The sequence below is a fragment of the Arachis duranensis genome, chromosome 2 (genome assembly GCF_000817695.3).
Source record: "Arachis duranensis cultivar V14167 chromosome 2, aradu.V14167.gnm2.J7QH, whole genome shotgun sequence".
Classification (NCBI taxonomy): Eukaryota; Viridiplantae; Streptophyta; class Magnoliopsida; order Fabales; family Fabaceae; genus Arachis; species Arachis duranensis.
The window spans coordinates 93342829-93361919 of NC_029773.3; the positions used below are offsets into that span (position 1 = coordinate 93342829).

The 19091-nt window shown below is 29.6% G+C and overlaps 3 protein-coding genes across 3 annotated transcripts; 1 reads left to right on the forward strand and 2 right to left on the reverse strand.

Annotated features, from left to right (window-relative positions):
• Positions 1-4244: 4244 nt before the first annotated feature.
• Positions 4245-4616, forward strand: LOC107476389 (auxin-induced protein X15). Its single transcript, XM_052257992.1, has one exon. It carries the CDS (start codon positions 4245-4247, stop codon positions 4614-4616), a length of 372 nt encoding a protein of 123 aa, XP_052113952.1.
• Positions 4617-5642: 1026 nt separating this feature from the next.
• On the reverse strand, positions 5643-7721 carry LOC107476289 (thylakoid lumenal 15.0 kDa protein 2, chloroplastic). The gene is made up of 5 exons (XM_016096089.3): positions 7181-7721; positions 6999-7105; positions 6253-6412; positions 6062-6171; positions 5643-5969 (listed from the first exon to the last, which is right to left on the reverse strand). The coding sequence occupies exons 1-5, from the start codon at positions 7551-7553 to the stop codon at positions 5877-5879; spliced, it is 843 nt and encodes a 280-aa protein (XP_015951575.1). The 5' UTR covers positions 7554-7721; the 3' UTR covers positions 5643-5876.
• Positions 7722-7989: 268 nt separating this feature from the next.
• On the reverse strand, positions 7990-9453 carry LOC107476290 (uncharacterized). The gene is made up of 3 exons (XM_016096090.3): positions 9258-9453; positions 8356-8434; positions 7990-8225 (listed from the first exon to the last, which is right to left on the reverse strand). Exons 1-3 carry the CDS (start codon positions 9407-9409, stop codon positions 8157-8159), a joined length of 300 nt encoding a protein of 99 aa, XP_015951576.1. The 5' UTR covers positions 9410-9453; the 3' UTR covers positions 7990-8156.
• Between the last annotated feature and the right edge of the window lie 9638 nt (positions 9454-19091).

The following is a 19091-nucleotide window of genomic DNA, read 5'->3' on the forward strand; positions in this document are numbered from 1 at the left end:
GCATTCCATATATTCAAGATAATGAGAGGTTTTAAATAATAGCACATCGATGGATATAGTCATGTACATATATATCCATTTACATCTAGATATATAGCAATATCATGTGGCAATATCAAAGAAACTAAGCTAAATTGATTAGAACAATGAAACAATATTGATAGGTACAGTTCATGAAGCATTTACACGGAAATATATATTATTTCTTGCCTTAGATATAATAATTAATATGGATTTTTAATATATAACCTTGTCTATATGCATGGTTAGTTTCAGATATTCAATTATATTATTCTTTAGATACTCATCATACTCTCTTCAATTTCAGTATATGTCAAAGTCTGATGTAGTGGATTAGTTCAAAGTTGGCAAATTAAATGTCACTCTAAGAATAAGATTTTTAGTTAATTATTTCAAGGATGATTTTGTCAGGAATGTAAACTTAGCTAAAAAAGTTGTCATAAATTTGTTACAGCCGTAATTTTTTATGTGTATCTTTTTAGCAGTTTAAACTTTAAATTGTTTTATACGTGTATCTAATTACGTAATAACATATTAGTAAAAATAATTATTTTTTATATAATGGTCATTAAAAAAACGAATGTGATTGTAAGATTGTATAAAATGTTTTATACTGTCAGTATATCAAAATTAAATTATTAAATTTTAAAAAAAATAATTTTTATAATATAATATCAAAACTTTTATAATCAAAAATACTAAGGTTCGATTCTTGTTATTTCTTAAAAAAAATCAACATAAAATAAATAAAAAAGAATTATATAAAATTTATGCAAACATTCACGTAGAGAAATGGTTTTATATGAAATACTGTGTATTGAGTATTACTCTTATTTATTTGTTTTCTGTCGGGAGGAGAGGTTTTTTTCTCGGGAAAAACAAGAAATAAAACAAAAAAAACTAACACAGTAGATTTGGTGTAATGGGATGAAAATAAAATGCAGTAACAAGATTTACACACTTGAACACGATTTACACACTTGATATACCGACACTTTTGTCCTCACTAGACATCACTTCTAAATTATGAAATAAAAATCTTACCTAACAGGTTTTGTGATAAGAAAGTTCCACACTCGGTTTAGAATTTTATATTGTTTAATGAACATTCAAATCATATGATCAGTCAGATCATGCATTGAAAGATGTGACTGTAATAGATCGGATCAGAGAAATAGTTTTATAAGCAATAGTTTTTTTTTCTGGTATGCATTGATTTTGATATTTGACAAATCATGGAGAAATTTATCAACTTAAAATATGAGTTACATTATTACTGCCTTGAATGCAGTTATATATGTAAAGAAAAATAAGGAATAATGGTCGAATTGATATCTAAAACAAATACTCACGAAGTAATTTCATTTTTAAAAGATTTAAAATTATTTCATTTTGTCTTTAAAAATAATAAATTTTTTTATATTTTTTTATTGACATTGTTAAAGATATAATTATTCATATATCTATTGTTTTAGTTTAGAACTTTAAATTTTATATTTAAAAAATTTAGAGTTCAATTTTTAGTAAATTTTAAAAGATAAAAAATAGTATAAGAGAAATAAAATAAAAAAATAATACAAAATTTAAATAAACCTAAAAAGAGAAAGTTATTTAAAACTTAAAAGATATACGTTTTCTTAATTTAAGTTTTCAGACCTATAATCATTAAATATCACATTAATTAAACTAAATTTTACTTTATGCATTATTAATTACCAGTGATGCCTTGGTACATTGTCAGTAACCATGAATTTTTTTTATAGTTAAAAAATATATGATTGTTATGGTGTTTAAGACGTGGTATTTAATTTATAAAAAAATTAAAAATTAATATATTTAATTTAAAATTCGTCGGATAATTTCGCCGGTCATTATCAATTTATTTATTAGTAAATAACATATTACCGTCAAATTTACCGGGGGATAAACTCTACCGTAAAAGTTTTCGGCAAACATATTTCGACGGTAATTATACTATAAAATTGGCCTAAAAATTAATGGTTAACTTAGTCAAAGAAAAAAAAGAGAGTAAAGAGTACATGCATGACTCCAAATAATACAAGACAAAAATCTTTCATACCATCGTGTTAAACATACAATTTCAGTGACCAACTAATTATAATCACGCCAAGTAGCTAGCCAACCAAATATAATATAACCACCATGATGTACACTAAAATAATAACCGATTAGAATATAATATATATTAAAATATGAAATATCTATTAAAAAGTTCTTAACAATTAATTTCGTCAGTCACTTAGGTCCTTGACTTTGTCAACTCTAACGAAAGACAAAATGGTCCCTGAAAACTTTAACATGGGACAAAATAATCTCTGACAACTCTAACAAGTGACAAAATGATCCCTGACCCCTTTATTCGAAAAGGCACTGTTATTCCCCAATTTTTATCATATTTCGCATAACCTTAACATTCACACTCTCCTTCTTCACCTTCACAATCTTCTTTTCCATCTTTTCCTTCCTCCTCTTTAACTCCAAGATTAAGTCACGGTGTAATTGTCACACGTGTCGCACCTACCTCAACATGTCATGGACCACACACTTCTTAAATCTTTGTGATTGGTACATCCACTTCCTCTGTACTTCACCCACCAAAAGCATGCACTTCCACGTCTTTGATAACATCACCTCCAATCTCGACAACGTCCACGACATCCTCAAGACCAAGTTCTACAACTACTCCAAGGGTACGCCTTTCTCCACTCTCCGGCAAGCAATATAGATTGTTAGATATTAGGACATCATGAGAAGATTCTCCTTCGACATGATATACAAATTCTCATTTGAAATAGGCACCGAGTGCTTCATTCCTTCTTTCCCGGAGTCCAAGTTGGCAGACAGTTTCGACCTCGCATCCAAGCTATTACAACGAGCAATGTCGTGCTCATATGAAAACTGAAGTGATTACTGAATATTGGTTCGGAAAAGAAGGTGAAAGAAGCGATCGGATTGGTGGACAATGTGTTCATGGAGATGTTAGGGCAGAGGAGGAGGGAAATGGCAACGACGACGACAAGTCTTAACAAATCAGACTTACTGTCTGGATCCCTCGAAGACGACAACAAGTTGAGAGACATATGCATTAGTTTCCTGAGTATGAATTAGTTAAGAATAAGTTGAGAATTTTTTTTCTTGTGAACATTAAATTTATAGAGTGTGCATTGTGTAGTTTGAAGTTACACTGTTAGACTGTTAGTGTTATGCGAGATATAATAGAAATTGGGAGAGAACAGTGTCGTTTCCAAACAGAAGAGATCAGGAACCATTTTATCCCTTGTTAGAATTGTCAGGGACTATTTTATCTTCTATTAGAATTAACGAAGTAAAGAACCTAAGTGACTGACAGAATTAATTATTAGAGACCAATCGAATAATTAATTTTAGTTGGGGACTAAAATATCCAATCTAAAATTCTTTAAAAACTAAAATGGGTATATACTCTATAAATATATAATAACTTATTTTAGTAGTCCATTTTAAGTTACACTTAGTATTTCTTATAATCTTATGAACATTAACAAGTCTTTATTGATCACAGGCACTTAGCCTAATAAAACATTGTGGTATATATTAAGCAACAGTGAAGAAACAACTAGAAACCACACGTTAATGTTTGGAATTTTAGTTGACTTACACGACGAAACTACTATAGTGATGAAAGACTTTTTTCTTTATTAATTAAATTCAAGGGATAGACAAGCAATAACAAGTTGATGTGAGTAGTGCATTCTTGTCTCTCATATGTTAACACAAAAGAATTAGCTTAATTAATTCATTGGGTTTATCGTCACAGTAACTGAAATTTCCAACTGTATTTGTATATTATATTATTATTTATCCATACGCCCCCACATATATCTAAAATGATAAGGAAAAAAACCATACATTGAGACATTTATATATTTATACAGTAGCATAGTGATGAGTGTGAGACACACACTTTGTGACATATCTATCATGAAATTACTATATGGTCCCTTTAGCGCGTTTGAATGGGAAGCAATTCAACAAAGAAAATTGACTAATCCATATTCATGAATGAGGCACCCCCAGCCACTTGCCACCACCTAAGAATTTTCTTGTGGTTCTATTTCATTATTCTCTTCAATCTTCTTATACTATAAAAACCCTAACTACTCTCCCCAATAGCATAACATACATACACATTAGAAAGATTATTACTTGAAGATTATTATATTATGGCTAAGTCCTACTATCTTGGAAAGGTGAAAAGGGGTATCTCAAACTTGGTGCATCACAGAAGGGCTAAATCACTAAGTTACATTAGTGATGATGATGAAGATGTTATTACCACTATTACTAGTAATAATAATAATAACAATAATACTAGGGAAGGGTACTTAACTGTTGTTGCTGAAAAGGGTAGAGAGAAAAAGAGGTTCAGTATTGAGTTGGATTACCTGAATGATCCTGAATTCAAGTTGCTGCTTGATCAAGCTCAGCAAGAATATGGTTTCAGACAGAAGGGAGCTCTTTCTGTCCCTTGCAGGCCTCATGAACTCCAAAAGATTTTGGATGGTGGCAATGAAAGAAGGTTGAGTAGGTCATAATATTCACTATCTAATTTCATGTGTCTTCTGTTTTTCTTTTCCAGAGTTAATTAAGCTTTTCTTAATTATTATATGTTAAAAAAGAAGAAGAAGAAAATGGTTATTATTAGTAGCTAGGGCACCAAAGGTGCTGATGAAATAATATACCATCCCTATGTGTTATAAAAAGCTACTAGCTATATAGTGATATATAGTTTATATTATATACACTAAGGCTAATTAAGAAGCCTTTTGGTGCAGCATGGAATAATTTAGATGTTTCATTGTATCAATTTTTATGGCTATTATTAATAAAGATGTATATCATATTATTTTTCTTCTTTGCATACACTTTAGAGATCTTGTTAGCAATAGAGCTCATCATCACATCTAGGAATTTGATATTTTGTTTTGTAAATTCAACGTAATTGAAGTTCTTTGATGATTTTTTATGAGTTCGTCTTGTATATTTCTAAAGAAAAATCTTTTATTGATTTTTTATTCGATGAATTTTAAAATCTCATCATTTTTAGCTAATCAAAAGCAAATTTATACTTCAAAAATCTCATATAAATTCTTTTTACTTTCGCTTCGACTTTAATGGTAATTTAAGAGCTTTTTTTGTTACAATTTAAATTTTTTGGCCACTTCGATCTATTTGGAAAGAGAATTTTTACTTTTTTAATAACAAAATTCGATATTATTATCGTTTTATTCAAACAAAAATAAGATAAAAAGATACATTAGTTCAACTAAAAGAGTAAATGTTGATAACTTTTACCTCATTCTCCTCAATTAAATAGTTCATCGAACTCAAACTTTTACTTTTATTTAGAGAGACTAAAAAGTGGTGGTTATCAAACTCAATTTTATCAATCTACTAGTATATTTATTAAATCAACCATATTAGATATACATTAAAATTAATTATTGAAATCAACTACTAGTATAAACTACACATGAAAAATATATATATTAAAATAGCATTTTTGTTATTCAATATGTGTAATAACAAAAGAATTGCAATGTCATACTATAGTGGTGGCAGCAAATTAAATCAAGAGAGACATTTGTTATGGCCATTGCCATTACCAAAATAATGATGTTGATATCAGGAATTTCAGCACATAAAAAAGAACTAAGGTTAATTAGGATAAACAAGCAATGAATCATGACATTAGTACATACTAAGTACATATATTTATACTCTATACATGTTAGTTCATACTCTATAGAATATGGTCTATACAACCAAATTAAAAGGATCACAAAATAAAATCATTATTTGACCTCAGAGCAATTATTAGGCCCAACGGGTTCTCTCAAGCAATTAGATATTGCCATAACTGCTGCTTCAATAGATGCATCTTCACCCTGTTTCAACATATATATATGGTAATTAAATCTTCAATGATCTTTAAAAGTGAGATAATATAATTAAGCAAAAATTTAAAAGCAGAGTGTACCTTTTCTTTCCAATAGAAAATGTTACCGTACTTCCCCGCCAAGCGGCTCCAAAAACTGCGAGGAATGTCCAAATCAACCGAAGCTCCAACATTGAAGTTCAATATGTTTCCTAATCAACAGAAACCGCATCATCACGTTTTGTTTGAACAGTTTAATTAGTCTTCAAAAGATGAAAGTATCTTAATCTTACCAAAGGTGGGATCAGCAACAAAGACAACTGTTCTATCATCAACTTGCCAGAAATCTTTAATGGCCAATCCAGGGGTATCGGGGTAATTTTGGGCCAACACTCTCAATTTGTATCCGGTTTCATTTTCAAGATCAGCAATCTCTTGTGCCAGCCTTTTCTCCTGCAAATGTAACACAACAATTCAACATATCATCATATTGTGAAGTGTAGTGATTCAGCACACATAACTGCTTTAACAGAAAACTCAGAAATGAAAAGCAGTGGCAGTTAGGTAGTTAGCATAATGAATAGAGTATAAATATTAGTGATGTAAAGAGACTTAGGTAGATCGTTCATTTTATTTAAAATTTTCAAGTCTTATGAGTAATATTTATAATACAAAATTTCGGTTTCTCTTTGCTTTCTTTCTCAAATCAAGAGTGATCATCATAGCTTTCTTGCTGTAAGAGTTCTTCATTAATCCTCCAACCCGACAGGTCAAGGAATAATCCGTCGCGGATCTGAGCTCCATTTAAGGGTCTGCCGCTGGCCAATGAGTTGTTGCATGGATTCGAACCCCCAACACTTGTTTAAGCGGATGAGTGAGCTGACCACTAGACCAACCCAAGTTGGTTGATACACATCATAATTAACAACCATGCTGTGTGTACCGAAAGTCAGCAACTAAATTAATCATCGGATAGAAATTAACAACATTGCATAACTAATTCAACAGTGAAATAAGAAAAGGTTAGAGAGAGAGGTACCTGTCCGTCGGAGAGGAAGCCGGCAACATCAATGACGGTGGTGAAGTCTTTAGGAAGCAGTTCCGGCTTGTTTACTCCAACTTTTGCTCCCTCTGCAGCTCCAATCCCTGCATACATGCCAATTGAGATTTGAGAAACAACAAAAATCGAAGATATGAGAAGGAATTAAGTTAAATAATTACCTCCGAAGAAGAAACCGAGTGAAAGTGCAGCTGAGAGAGCAAAGTGAAGAGGCTTGGAAGTGATAATGTTGTTGTTGTTGTGAGATGAAGAGAGGTGACACGACAGCGTCTTAGGTGGTTGTTGTAAGTGTGGTGTTCGGAAAGGACGAGACGTATTTGATGATGAGCAAGTCAGAGACGAAGATGATGATGGTGATAACGATGCAATCTGAGTTAGATAACGAGCCATCATCATACTTCTTTCTTGCTTTACGCTCTCCTCTTGGAACATATAAATGCGTTCGTTGTGGTGGTTGTGAGTTCTGATCATCACCCCTTTGTTTTGGGCTCTGAACTTTACTATTTGGGCTTGAAAAGTGAGTGCAACATTCATGCTGCATGGTGTTACCTATTGTGGGCTTGTTTAATTAACTTGCCCAGTCCAAAAATTAAACACTTATTCCTTAAACTATTTTTATCTTTTGGTTCTAGTATTTTTGTGGAAACTCCACTTTCGAATTTAGGGTAGACTAATCCACATCTAATAAAGTATATTATTTAGTATTTGCAATACATTATAGAGTATAGACACAGCAATCGAGCTAACTTATTTTTTTGTAGGACAATATCTTCATAAACAAAACCCGTATAAATTTTGATAAACTTCTACATAAAAATTGTGTAATCTCGCTATCAAAAAGGGTTACTCTTCCTAGAAGTCAAATTCATTTTCATTCCATCATTAGAAATTTTTATCAACTGCCTAAGCCATTACTTCAAACTTCAATCTTAAATGTTGAGATTCGAATTGTTTGGTACTCAGAAAGATGTATCTCAAGCAACATTTCCGGTATTTGATTCAGGTCAAACATAAAATGTAATTCATATTCCAGATTGCATGCAAGGGAAAGGGAAAGGAGTCTCAGTTTCCTCCAAGTTTCACAAGCACAGTAAATATAAGACAATCCCAGCAAGAAGAAACAAATACGGACAGGATCTAAGGGAAGTAAATAGGCCAGTTGTAATAGTATGCATCTCGGTGTTCCTTGTCCCAGGTCTTGTTCCACTGCAAACCACACATGTTTTCGTGAGAATTAAGGTTAGATTTTCACAAACCATTAGCACAAATTATCAGCTCTGTTGGGCGATAAATCTCCAGAAAAATTGCATCTAGAAAAGAAAGCAAAGTGGCATACCAGGAATTCATAGCGCTGACCCTTCTTCTTTGCCCTTTTCCAATGGTACTGCTCGTATAACATTGCCTTATCATGAAAGCTGCGCATTAGAGGATCTTAGTTTAATTTCCGCAAACAAGTTGATGCAAAAGGAAGCAGCAAAAAGCAAATCACGAACCGGGAATTAAAAAATAGATGGGATGGGATAAACAAATTAACTCAATATTTTCATTAGCAGGACAATGGATAAGAAAACAAACCAAGAAGGCAAGAAGAATGCAAGACATCAATCTTGAACCAACACATTCTCTCACCCACAGAATGATTGTTTGTATCTGCATAACGTGAAGAATTATCTCCTTTCCTTTTTCGTTTAGATTTAAATGTGTTAATTGTTGAAATAGTAGTAACCTACATTACACTCCTAGTTTACACTTCCACATTTTGAAATATATGAATTCTTAATTTGTTGGCATATTCGAAAAACCCGAAATAGATTAAAAACTGAAGCCTATTGAACAGGCAGCCAAGTTAAAACCTCTCCCATCATCCTCCACCTTATGTTCATGCACTTATGAGAATCGAAATGCCAAAAAAAAAAATGAATACTTCAAACAAATGCATCAGCACATACACATAACTCTACGAATATAACCACACCGAAAAACAGAAAGAGATCAATTTTGTGCATTATAATGAGACAGCATATAATAGCATGCATTATGAGTTCATTGCAGCATTTCTACAAGCACATAACAGACGACCCAATCAACAATCAGCGAAACAAAACAAAACAAAAAAAAACTTGAACAAAAAAAAAACTACAGTGAAGTGAACACTAGCCGATTTCTCAATGATTACATAGCCTAAACCCTAAACCCTTTTATTGAAGGAATAGAAGGGAGAGTGAGAAAGAGAGGTACTTGAAGGTGTAGCTGAGCTGCCACACGTAGGGATTGAAGTAAGTGAGAACCGCGAAAGCGGCGGCTCCGATCCAAATGTTGACGAACCTCTCAGGCTCAGCGTGTGGCACACCTGGGTCTCCACGATAAGCTTTTCCGAAATACTTCTCCATCTTCTTCTTCTTTCTCTCTCTTTCTACAACCACTCCACACTCCTTCTCTTATCCTCTACTGTGTCACCTTCTTTTATATAGTGCCCCTCTACGACGTCGTTTGCTCCCTAGAAGTTCTAATTCTTTTCCATTGCATATTAGGAAGGTAGGTCCATGGGCCATTGCTTAAAAAAAAAAGATATCTCTCATGGGCTCCAAAAATGATCTAAACCTTAATGCACTTGAAAATGTTTGGGCCCCACAGCCCTGACAAAAAATATTTGGGCCAAATTTTTGGTAATTGATCTTGGGCTGAAAACCTCCCAAAACTTTAACTAGTGCTTTTGTTTTATTAAGTTTTAACGCTGATTAATCCACCTAAAATGAATCATGGCGCCAAAACTTAAGAAATGATGTATGAAAGCAGAATTCAGAAAAAGCAGTTCCTGAGCAAAAGAAATAAAAGAAAAGCAGTTAAAGTTGGGTGATTTTGATTGTGTTGCAGAAATTTTTACCTCATGAGGAAGGTGCCAAAGTACATAGCCATATATGTGAAGAGTAGGGTGAAATAAATCAAATCATGTGAAATAATCTTATTTGAGTGTATCTGATCCAAATTCACATGGTGTTATATATGGTAAAGAGTGAAGACAAATACATTGTAGGGGTATATACTATATACACATGATTTGAACCTTTGCTTTTCTATTGCAATGGGTCCATGGGGTACGGTCCTCGCTCCCTTCCTAAACCTAATTATCATAACCACGAAATGTCTAAAGATATATGTATTTGCCTGTAATTTTTATTTTATTAGATTACTTTAATTTATAAATATGAGCTTGGATTGGATATGCTATTGCTAGGATATCCCAGATATGCACTCTTGTCCTTCAACATGAGACACTTTTGACGTTATGCCGACAGTTATATCCACCTTATAGGGAATCATCTTATTTTCAACATTCTAAGCTAAATTTGGAAAAACCTTCAGTGTATCGTTATTTTTTTTAGTTTCTATATCTTCCGAGCGCAGATAATACGTCGTGTTGTTGCTTAATCTATAACAATATATAAAGAAAATACAGAGAAAATGGTGTCCCGTTTTCATATTCCCATTTTAACCTTGACGTAGCTACAATTTAAAAATTGGTATAAAATGTAATTACCATTAACTTTTCTTCATTTATATTAGGGTTACCTTCTTATTTTACGCACAACTCCTATTCATAGCATCTTTTTCTTTGTTTCACTACGTACAGGTAGTAATCTCTTTTATCTTTCAGATAATAATCCTATTAGCCTCGTAATAATAATGTGACTAATGTATATATAAATCAAATATATAACTTCAAAACATTTAGTTTAAAGAAGTTAATGTACTATATATGAATAATGATCATTTAATCATTTTTTTTCATATATATATAATTATTTATAGGTACCTATTTAATAATTTTAATTTTTTGTAAAAAAATAGAATTTCGTAATAATTCTCTGTCGTATTAATAAAAAAAATTCCCTTCCTTATATCATTTCGATTCTCTCTGTCGGCTCACTGCTACTTTATAGAGAGAGACCTCCATATCTCACTCATGGCTCCCTATCCTTTACTGTGCTTTCTCTTAATCTTTAATGTACTTTTTTTTCTTCATTTTTTTTATATTATTAGACCTAATATTATATATGTCTAATCTAATGAATAAGGTATATAATATGTACGTGTATCTATCACTAACACAATATTAACATATACCAATTCATATTTATATTGTCCATTATTTTAAGTGCATTATTAGATTCCCTTTTTTTATTAAAAAAAAGAATTGAAATTTCATGGTGGGTGATGACTAAGATGATATTCAGAGAAACAGTTTTGCTTTCAATGTGTGATGATGAATAAAAGTTGTATCTTATCAGGGAGCTAGGAAGGGGAAATTATTATTTGAGAATCGAAAACAATTAAAAAAGATCATTGTTATGCATATTACATGGACATAATCACTTTTAGGTTTAGGGTTTATTTTCTGGTGGCTAAAAAATGTTGGTGATGAAATTCTATCTTTCAACCATGTCATATAAACAAACTTTCAAGCTTGATTAGACTGTAATTTTCATTTTTGTCCCCCTTATTCAATTTTCTCTATCGCAAATTAAATAAACACTAGATTAGTTAGATCTTAGATGTATGATAAACAATGAAACACCACCTTACTCTCTATTTTGTGGCTTAAAATCAGCAAATTAAAGTTGTTAATCACCTTGTACACGTTTCTCATCAATCACAAACTTTCCATCACATCTATTCTGATTTCTTGAACTTTATATAGCTAACCACATTATTGACCACTTTACGAGGGTGAAATTCAAGCTCACTTTCAATATGTGACAACCAATATAAAAGCTCCACTTTCTATCGATTTGAACGCAAATTATTTAAGAAAACAACAAAAGTATTGGTCTCATCAATAACACTATCTTTCTTATATATATTGATTGATAGGTTAGTTGTTTTTAACACTTTATATATAGTTAGAAATTAAAATGGCTAAAAGTCTAACGGTATATATAGATGCATATATAATGCAACACAACGAACTAATTAAAACCTTTAAACTTTGTTGATAGAGTATTTAATTTAATTATTGAAAATAAATATTAATGTAGCATTGTTATTGTGACGACCAAGCATGCATGTGATAATGGATTATCGATGAGTCCTGCCAACGTACGAATGAACAAGGAAACCTAAGCTACTGTTTTTATTTATTCAAAGTTGTGGTCATTGTGTGACCAAGTCCATTAGTTACTGTTTCTGTGTGGATTCACATATTAAATTTCAGTCAATTCCAACTTGATGATGAGGTTTTGTTTGATGCTTCGAAGTTGCAACAAAACACTCCTAATCATCAATAGTTGGTCATGTTAATTAGCATTGCACCCTTTCTGTTTGTTTAATTATACAAAATATTATTCTGAGACAGATATTTTAAAAGAATTTGGATCCAAGCAGGTTGGTCAAAATGGCGGAGTGCATCTGATTTTATATGCGATAAAAAAGTGTTTTTAAAACTTAAACGTAAATTCTATCGCACTGCTATAAGATCGGCTATGCTTTATGGTACGGAGTGTTGGGCGGCGGCTAAAGGGAAGCACGAACATAATCTAAATGTAGCAGAGATGAAGATGTTGAGATGGATAAGTGGTCATACGCGATTGGATAAAATAAGGAACGAAAATATAAGAAAAAGAGTTGGACCCAGTTAGGAAGGTGAAAGGCAGAGAAAGACCTAAGAAGATCATTCATAATATGGTCAAACAAAATCTATATGTAAACAGTTTCTCTATAAACATGATACATAACAGAACTCAATAGAATCACTTGATTCATGTAGCCGATCCCACCTAGTGGGGTCAATGTTTGATTGTTGTTGTATTTTAAAAGAATTTAATTTTAATGTATTATTAGTATAAAATTATTTTACACATACGTATTTTTAATTACATAACGTCACATTAATAAAAAATAACTATTTTTTACATTAATTGTATAATATCTAAAAAAATGATTATAATTACACAACTATATAAAATATTTTACACACAATTATATAACTTTATCGGTACATCAAAATTAAATTTATTTTAAAATGTTTAGCTTATTAAGATGTTTAGTACGATTTCATAAACACCATAAAAAATGTCTGATACAAAAAGTTCTTGCAGGGGAAAGAACCATTTTTAATTCAAAAAAGAAAGTGAAAAGTTAATGATGAATGGGTTGTATCTCCAAGAAAAAATAATATATAAATACATTTGAGACCTGTTATTGTCTGATACTTTTTTAGCACAATGACATTGTGATGGATTTCTAGAAAAGTGACTAAACAATAATAGTTGGATCGAGTACATACACATTTAATTTGATTTTTAAAATCGTAAGCATGCATTTTTGTTTCTAAAATTTTGAAGGTACTGATGTAGTTTCCAAAATTGCATTCAATAGGTTAATTTATTGTTTGTTAGTCAATTGTTAATCAAATTTTATTAGAGATACTTCGATAAAGATGTTTAAAATATTTTTTTTAAAGATATTTGTTATTAACTAAAATTTAATACATATAATTGATTAAATTATATTATTTTTGTTAAAATTAGATCAGACAAATTAATTTGATTAAAAAATTAGTAAATCAAACCTTGAATCAATTTAAATTAATGTTTTTTTATAGAAAATGACTACAATAATCTTATTATAAAAAATAAGTAAAATATTTTTATTATATATATTTTTTTAATTTTAAAAATCTTAAATTCTAATCTTANTTATCGATTTTTTGGAGAAATCAATTTATTTGATCTAATTTTGATAAAAATAACATAGTTTAACCAATTATATATATTGAAATTTAATTACTTAAAAATATTAAAAAAAACGTTTTAAGCGTCTTTATCTAAGTGGCTCCCATTTTATTATACTTTATATGTTTAACCGTTAAGTAGTGATATAATTGTAAAATAGTAATGTTTAATTAATTATTTTCTTTTAAAATTAATAAATTCTCTTCCTCCATCCTCTTATCTACCTCTCTCGTTCTCTATTTCTCTCTATAATTTTTACTCTAATTTATATTTTATATTACTAATTTGACAAACCAAAATATTTCATGAGATATTCTTTTATTATAATTAAAATTAAATATTTTTTTCTAAAATGAACAAACTTTCACTCCCCTTCTTTTTTTTTATTTTTCTGTCTCTTTTCTCTCTCATTTTATATCTCTACGTTTTTGTTTTAAAAAAATTAGTAAAAAATATTATAATTTAAGTAAATTCATAAAATTATAAAAATATATTAAATTTATAAGCAAATATAATTAAAAATAATTTCATAATATTCACATAAAAATATATTATTATTTATGTATATTTTTTTAGTTTTTTATTTAATTTTAATTTTTTATTGTTTATCTTTTTAATTTATATTTTTACTATCCTTCAAATATTTATTACATATAACTTGAAAAGAATACTAATATTGTGATTATCATTAGAATCTAGATTTAATTGTTTAAAAAAATTGATTTTAAATTAATTTTATAACAAGCAATATAAATTTTGTATACTAATATCTAATTATATTTTGATATATATATATATATATAGAAAATATATTATTTTTAAATAACAAACATGAAAATTAATTATTTTTATTTGTGCTACATACTTAACACCTAATCAAATATAAATATATACACATTAAATCCTTTTAAGTTTTAGATAATGAATATTAAATCAATTATTATTAAAAAATTAAACTCTTGAAAATAATAACTAAAAAATTTATTATTTAATTTTTTTTATCTACACCGATCTTGGTATTTTAAGCCGACAGCAACTTTTGTCTCATGCAAATTTTTTATAAAATAGTTTGATTTTATAAATTTTTTGTGTCATAATCTATAATAACATTAAAACAAAGCGAGTATAATTTTTAAAGATTTATAATATTGTTACGAGTAGCCAGTAATATATAATGGCTATATCTATGATTTCTTTCTTTTGTTTTTCCTCTTCAATAAAAGTAAATTCGTTTATTTGTACATTCAATAGTAGTCATGTTACTATAAGGCTTTTTTTTTTTTTTTCATAACATGTTAAAAATCTGGAAAATAATTCAAATGAGTAGTGTCCTATTTTTTTCACGGGGAAATGGACTGTGATCTCTCTTGGCTTTCCATCTATAAATAGTAAGCTTCAATTTGGACTTATATAAGATAAAGCCATGAATGAAGGCAGTGGTAGGACTTCATTACTCAGAAATTGACTTGATTGGAATCACAGTGCTAACACAAGTTCGGGGAATGAAATAGGGTTACTGGGTTAGCAAAGTTTCGGGAGCCCTTTTTTTTCTTGAAATGGTAAAAGAGGGAAAAGGGTACACAAAAGCTCCCAGGAGGATAGAGAGAACAGCAGTCAAGAACTATGACCAGAGAATTTGGAGAGAATCAGAATCAATCATCTTAAGTCTACGATAAAATTAATTATTAATATAAAATATATGTTACTCGAATATAAAATATATATTAAAAATAAATTAAAAAATATATAATAATTAATTGTTGGTGTGTCTACTGTCTAACTGTCTATATTATTTTTAAATCAAAATTGTTAAAAAAATTGAGATAAAATATAATGGACCATAGCTATAAAAAAAAATATAATAGATGAAATCGTTAATAAATAATTAAAAAATTGCATCATTTGGTTGTTATTGAGTTTAAAGTTGTCGGTAAAACCGTAAAAGCGATAATTAATTTCGATAGTAATAAATTCAATAGTACTTAATAATGTTTTTGTAGTGAATGTGCTAATAGTATAAATTATCTTAAAATAATTGTTAATCTTAAATTACATCTATTTTTTCAAAAAATTATTTATGTAAATAATATAAAAAATAAATATTTTTATTGATAAATACACGTATAAAATTATTTTATATTAATCGTCCATCAAAATTATTTTAATTACTTTTATCCAAATCGAAATATAGAAATACTGTTCTCAAAATTATTGCTGTCAAACTGCCACTAAACATAGAGATAGTGGAGATTGAAGAAACTGCCGCTAATGGCCACGGCTATGAGTCGTTTCTGTTGTAGTGATTATTCCTAACAAAATTTCTGAGCATACATAAAGCTAATTAAACTAAGGCATAGTAACTTTAATTTATACATGCACTATGCATATTTATTTCAAGGCACGCATCAATGTATGTGAAAAAATATATATATTTGTAATTGATGAACCTCTACAATCCAATGAAATTAACAAGTAAAATTTTTACCATTAATTAAAATAACATAAAAAAAAAAGAAAGTAGAGAAGAAGCACCTAATACACAAAATTAGAATACCAATAATTAATAACTGCGCTCATCCGAACAAAGAAGCATTGCTATGCATCGGCGAAGAATGTAGAATTTGGCTCTTTGCTCCTTCATGAGATGTCTGCACTTCTTCCCAAAAGACTTATTGTTGTTGTGGCAAGCACTTCTATTGCAAACTTGTTCTTCTCCTTGCTGTTTCTGATGATTATTATTATTATTACTTCGACTTATTGTGGCGGTTTCTTTTGCTGCCATGGATGAATATTAATTAATGATTTTATAATATGTGTGTGGAGCAATCTATATATAGCTGATGACGAGTACGTGGATATGTTGTATGTTGTGATATTGGAAGATAGTAAATTCGGGATCTTCTAGATTATGTTCATCATGGACATACATACATTGATGTTATTTTAACCTAACAGTTGACATACATACAGTAGCAAAGGGACAAAAGGATTGGCCCATTGTCTATGTTCTTTAATTTGTTTTGTTTTAGGGGAAGATAATGTAATGTCCTGTAATTTAATTTACTCCATCTCCTGCATTTTCACTCTATGGTTTAATAAAAATAATGTGTAATTGGATACCCTAAAATTGTTATATATAAAGGGTGCAAAAAATTTTCATTTGCTTTATTTTTTGTTATCTTATCCTTTGTTGAGTTAAGAAATTAACAAACATAATTTAATGATGAAAAATATTAATTTATTGGATTAATCACTCAATTAATTTTGATGATTTTATTTAAAGCAATGCAGGTCAAAATATTATTCTTGTAGTAGCCCAATATAGAACAAACTAAATCTGTAATTATGGGCAACTTTCTCGGTCAAAGCCCAAACAAATACAAACAAAGACGGGTTGAGTGGAAAATAAATCAAAAACCCAAGTTCGAATTGAATTTTCTCAAGCTGATCTCTCCAAGTTGTTGCCTCTAAAGCAACATTCACTTTTTCACTTCGATCATAACTCAGAGGAAAGAGAGAGAAAGTTTCGTTCTTCAACTATTCACCAAAGAAGAAAGAAAGAGAAGGGTTAAGCAAAAAGGGTTGAAGTCTAATTACCTAAATCAAACCACATCAATCTAAGTTAGAGGTTAAAGGTGATTCATTTCTTTTTACATGCATCTTATTTTCTTTCCGCCTTCTCTAACTCTCTGCTACTTCATTTTGAGATATATGGAGAAAGTCATTTCTAAAACACACTGCTGTGAATCAAAGGCTAAGATTATTTCTTGGAGACCATGAAGTATCTCAAGGATTCAGATACGTGATTGTCATTGAAAACTTGTCCTCTTTACTGTTTTGAGGCATTCGGTAAAAAAAAAAATTTATTTCAAAATTTTAATTTGGGAATTAATTGAACAGAGTAAAAAAGATAAGTTGGTGTAGCACAAAGTTCGAGGATTGACTTGGAAGAAAGCAACTCAATAACATGCAAGAAGATATAAAAAAAATTTGTTTATACTGAAGCAAGGAGAGAGAACTAGCGTTTGAGGTTTATGTTCTGAGAAGAGCTCTTTAAAAAATTTTATCAACTTGGACAATCTTTCCTAATCAAATGAGCATTCCACCAGAATGAGAAACTAAATCAGAGGCAAGCAAATCTGGTTCATCACATAGCAAAGAGGCTGTTGAAGCATTAATCTTCTTCATGTTTTACAGATTGTAATTTTATTTTCAATGTATATATTTCTATAATTTCTTGAGTGGTAAAAGACAAAAAGAGAGAGTTTATGAAAAAGTCAAAGAGTGATAAAAGGTTGAGTGATACACGTGAGTGAAAAGTCTAGAGTGTCTTCTGATTTTTTTAGATTATTTTTGTGTCTTGTATCTTATATCAGTGAGGTACTCCTTTCTTAGTTGGGTAAGCACTAAGAATGAAGAATTAGGTATTAACATAACCAAGTCAAGTTAGGTTAGAATTTGAGGGAGAAAGGATTGTGTCAATCCCGTAGAATTGGTGTATGTAATACTTTAACTATAGTGGAAATTCCACCACTGTTGTGGTGGAGACTGGATGTAAGTTGCATTGCACAAGACAACTAAACTAGGATACATGATGGTGTTAGCTTATCTCTTCCTTTCTCTGTTTTATTTTTTGATATTCATGAGACAAAATAAAACTGTTTCATAAATTTTTTGCTGCTGAATTTGAATAGAATCTAAGTCAAAGGTGATAAGTTAAGCATTATTTCTTTAAACTAAAAAAATGTCATAGATTCAACGTCCCTTCTATAAGTTTTCTACAACTTTCATCCTTTTATATAATGTATTTATTTACAAAACTATCTCTTTATAAAGGATCATTTTAGGAAAAATAAATTACAAAAAAATAGTCAATTTTATCGATAGAATAATTATTGACAGATTGTTCAATCTATTAATAAATTTTGCAAAAACCACATGCATTACTTAAAAACCTATTTCCAAATACTAAAAGGAGACTTATTGTAAGAATACACTTCTTTAAGAAAAATTTAAACCCAATTTCCATTTAGCTACTTCTTGATTCCACAGAAAAACTAACATAATTAATATCTCACATTTGGTCAACATTATTATTTGTAAAGATTCAATAACTACTGGTCGCCTAAATGAAGATAGGCTTACAGCATATAGTGATTACATCATTTTATAAAAAATCTTAACAGCAAAAATTTTAACTATTGGATAGATTTTTTTAAACGATTATGCCATATGTATATCAAAATCGTTACAATATAAAATATATATTAAAATAAAAATATATATTAAAAACAAATTAAATAAATTACGTATGTATAAATATATTAATAACTAATTTTAA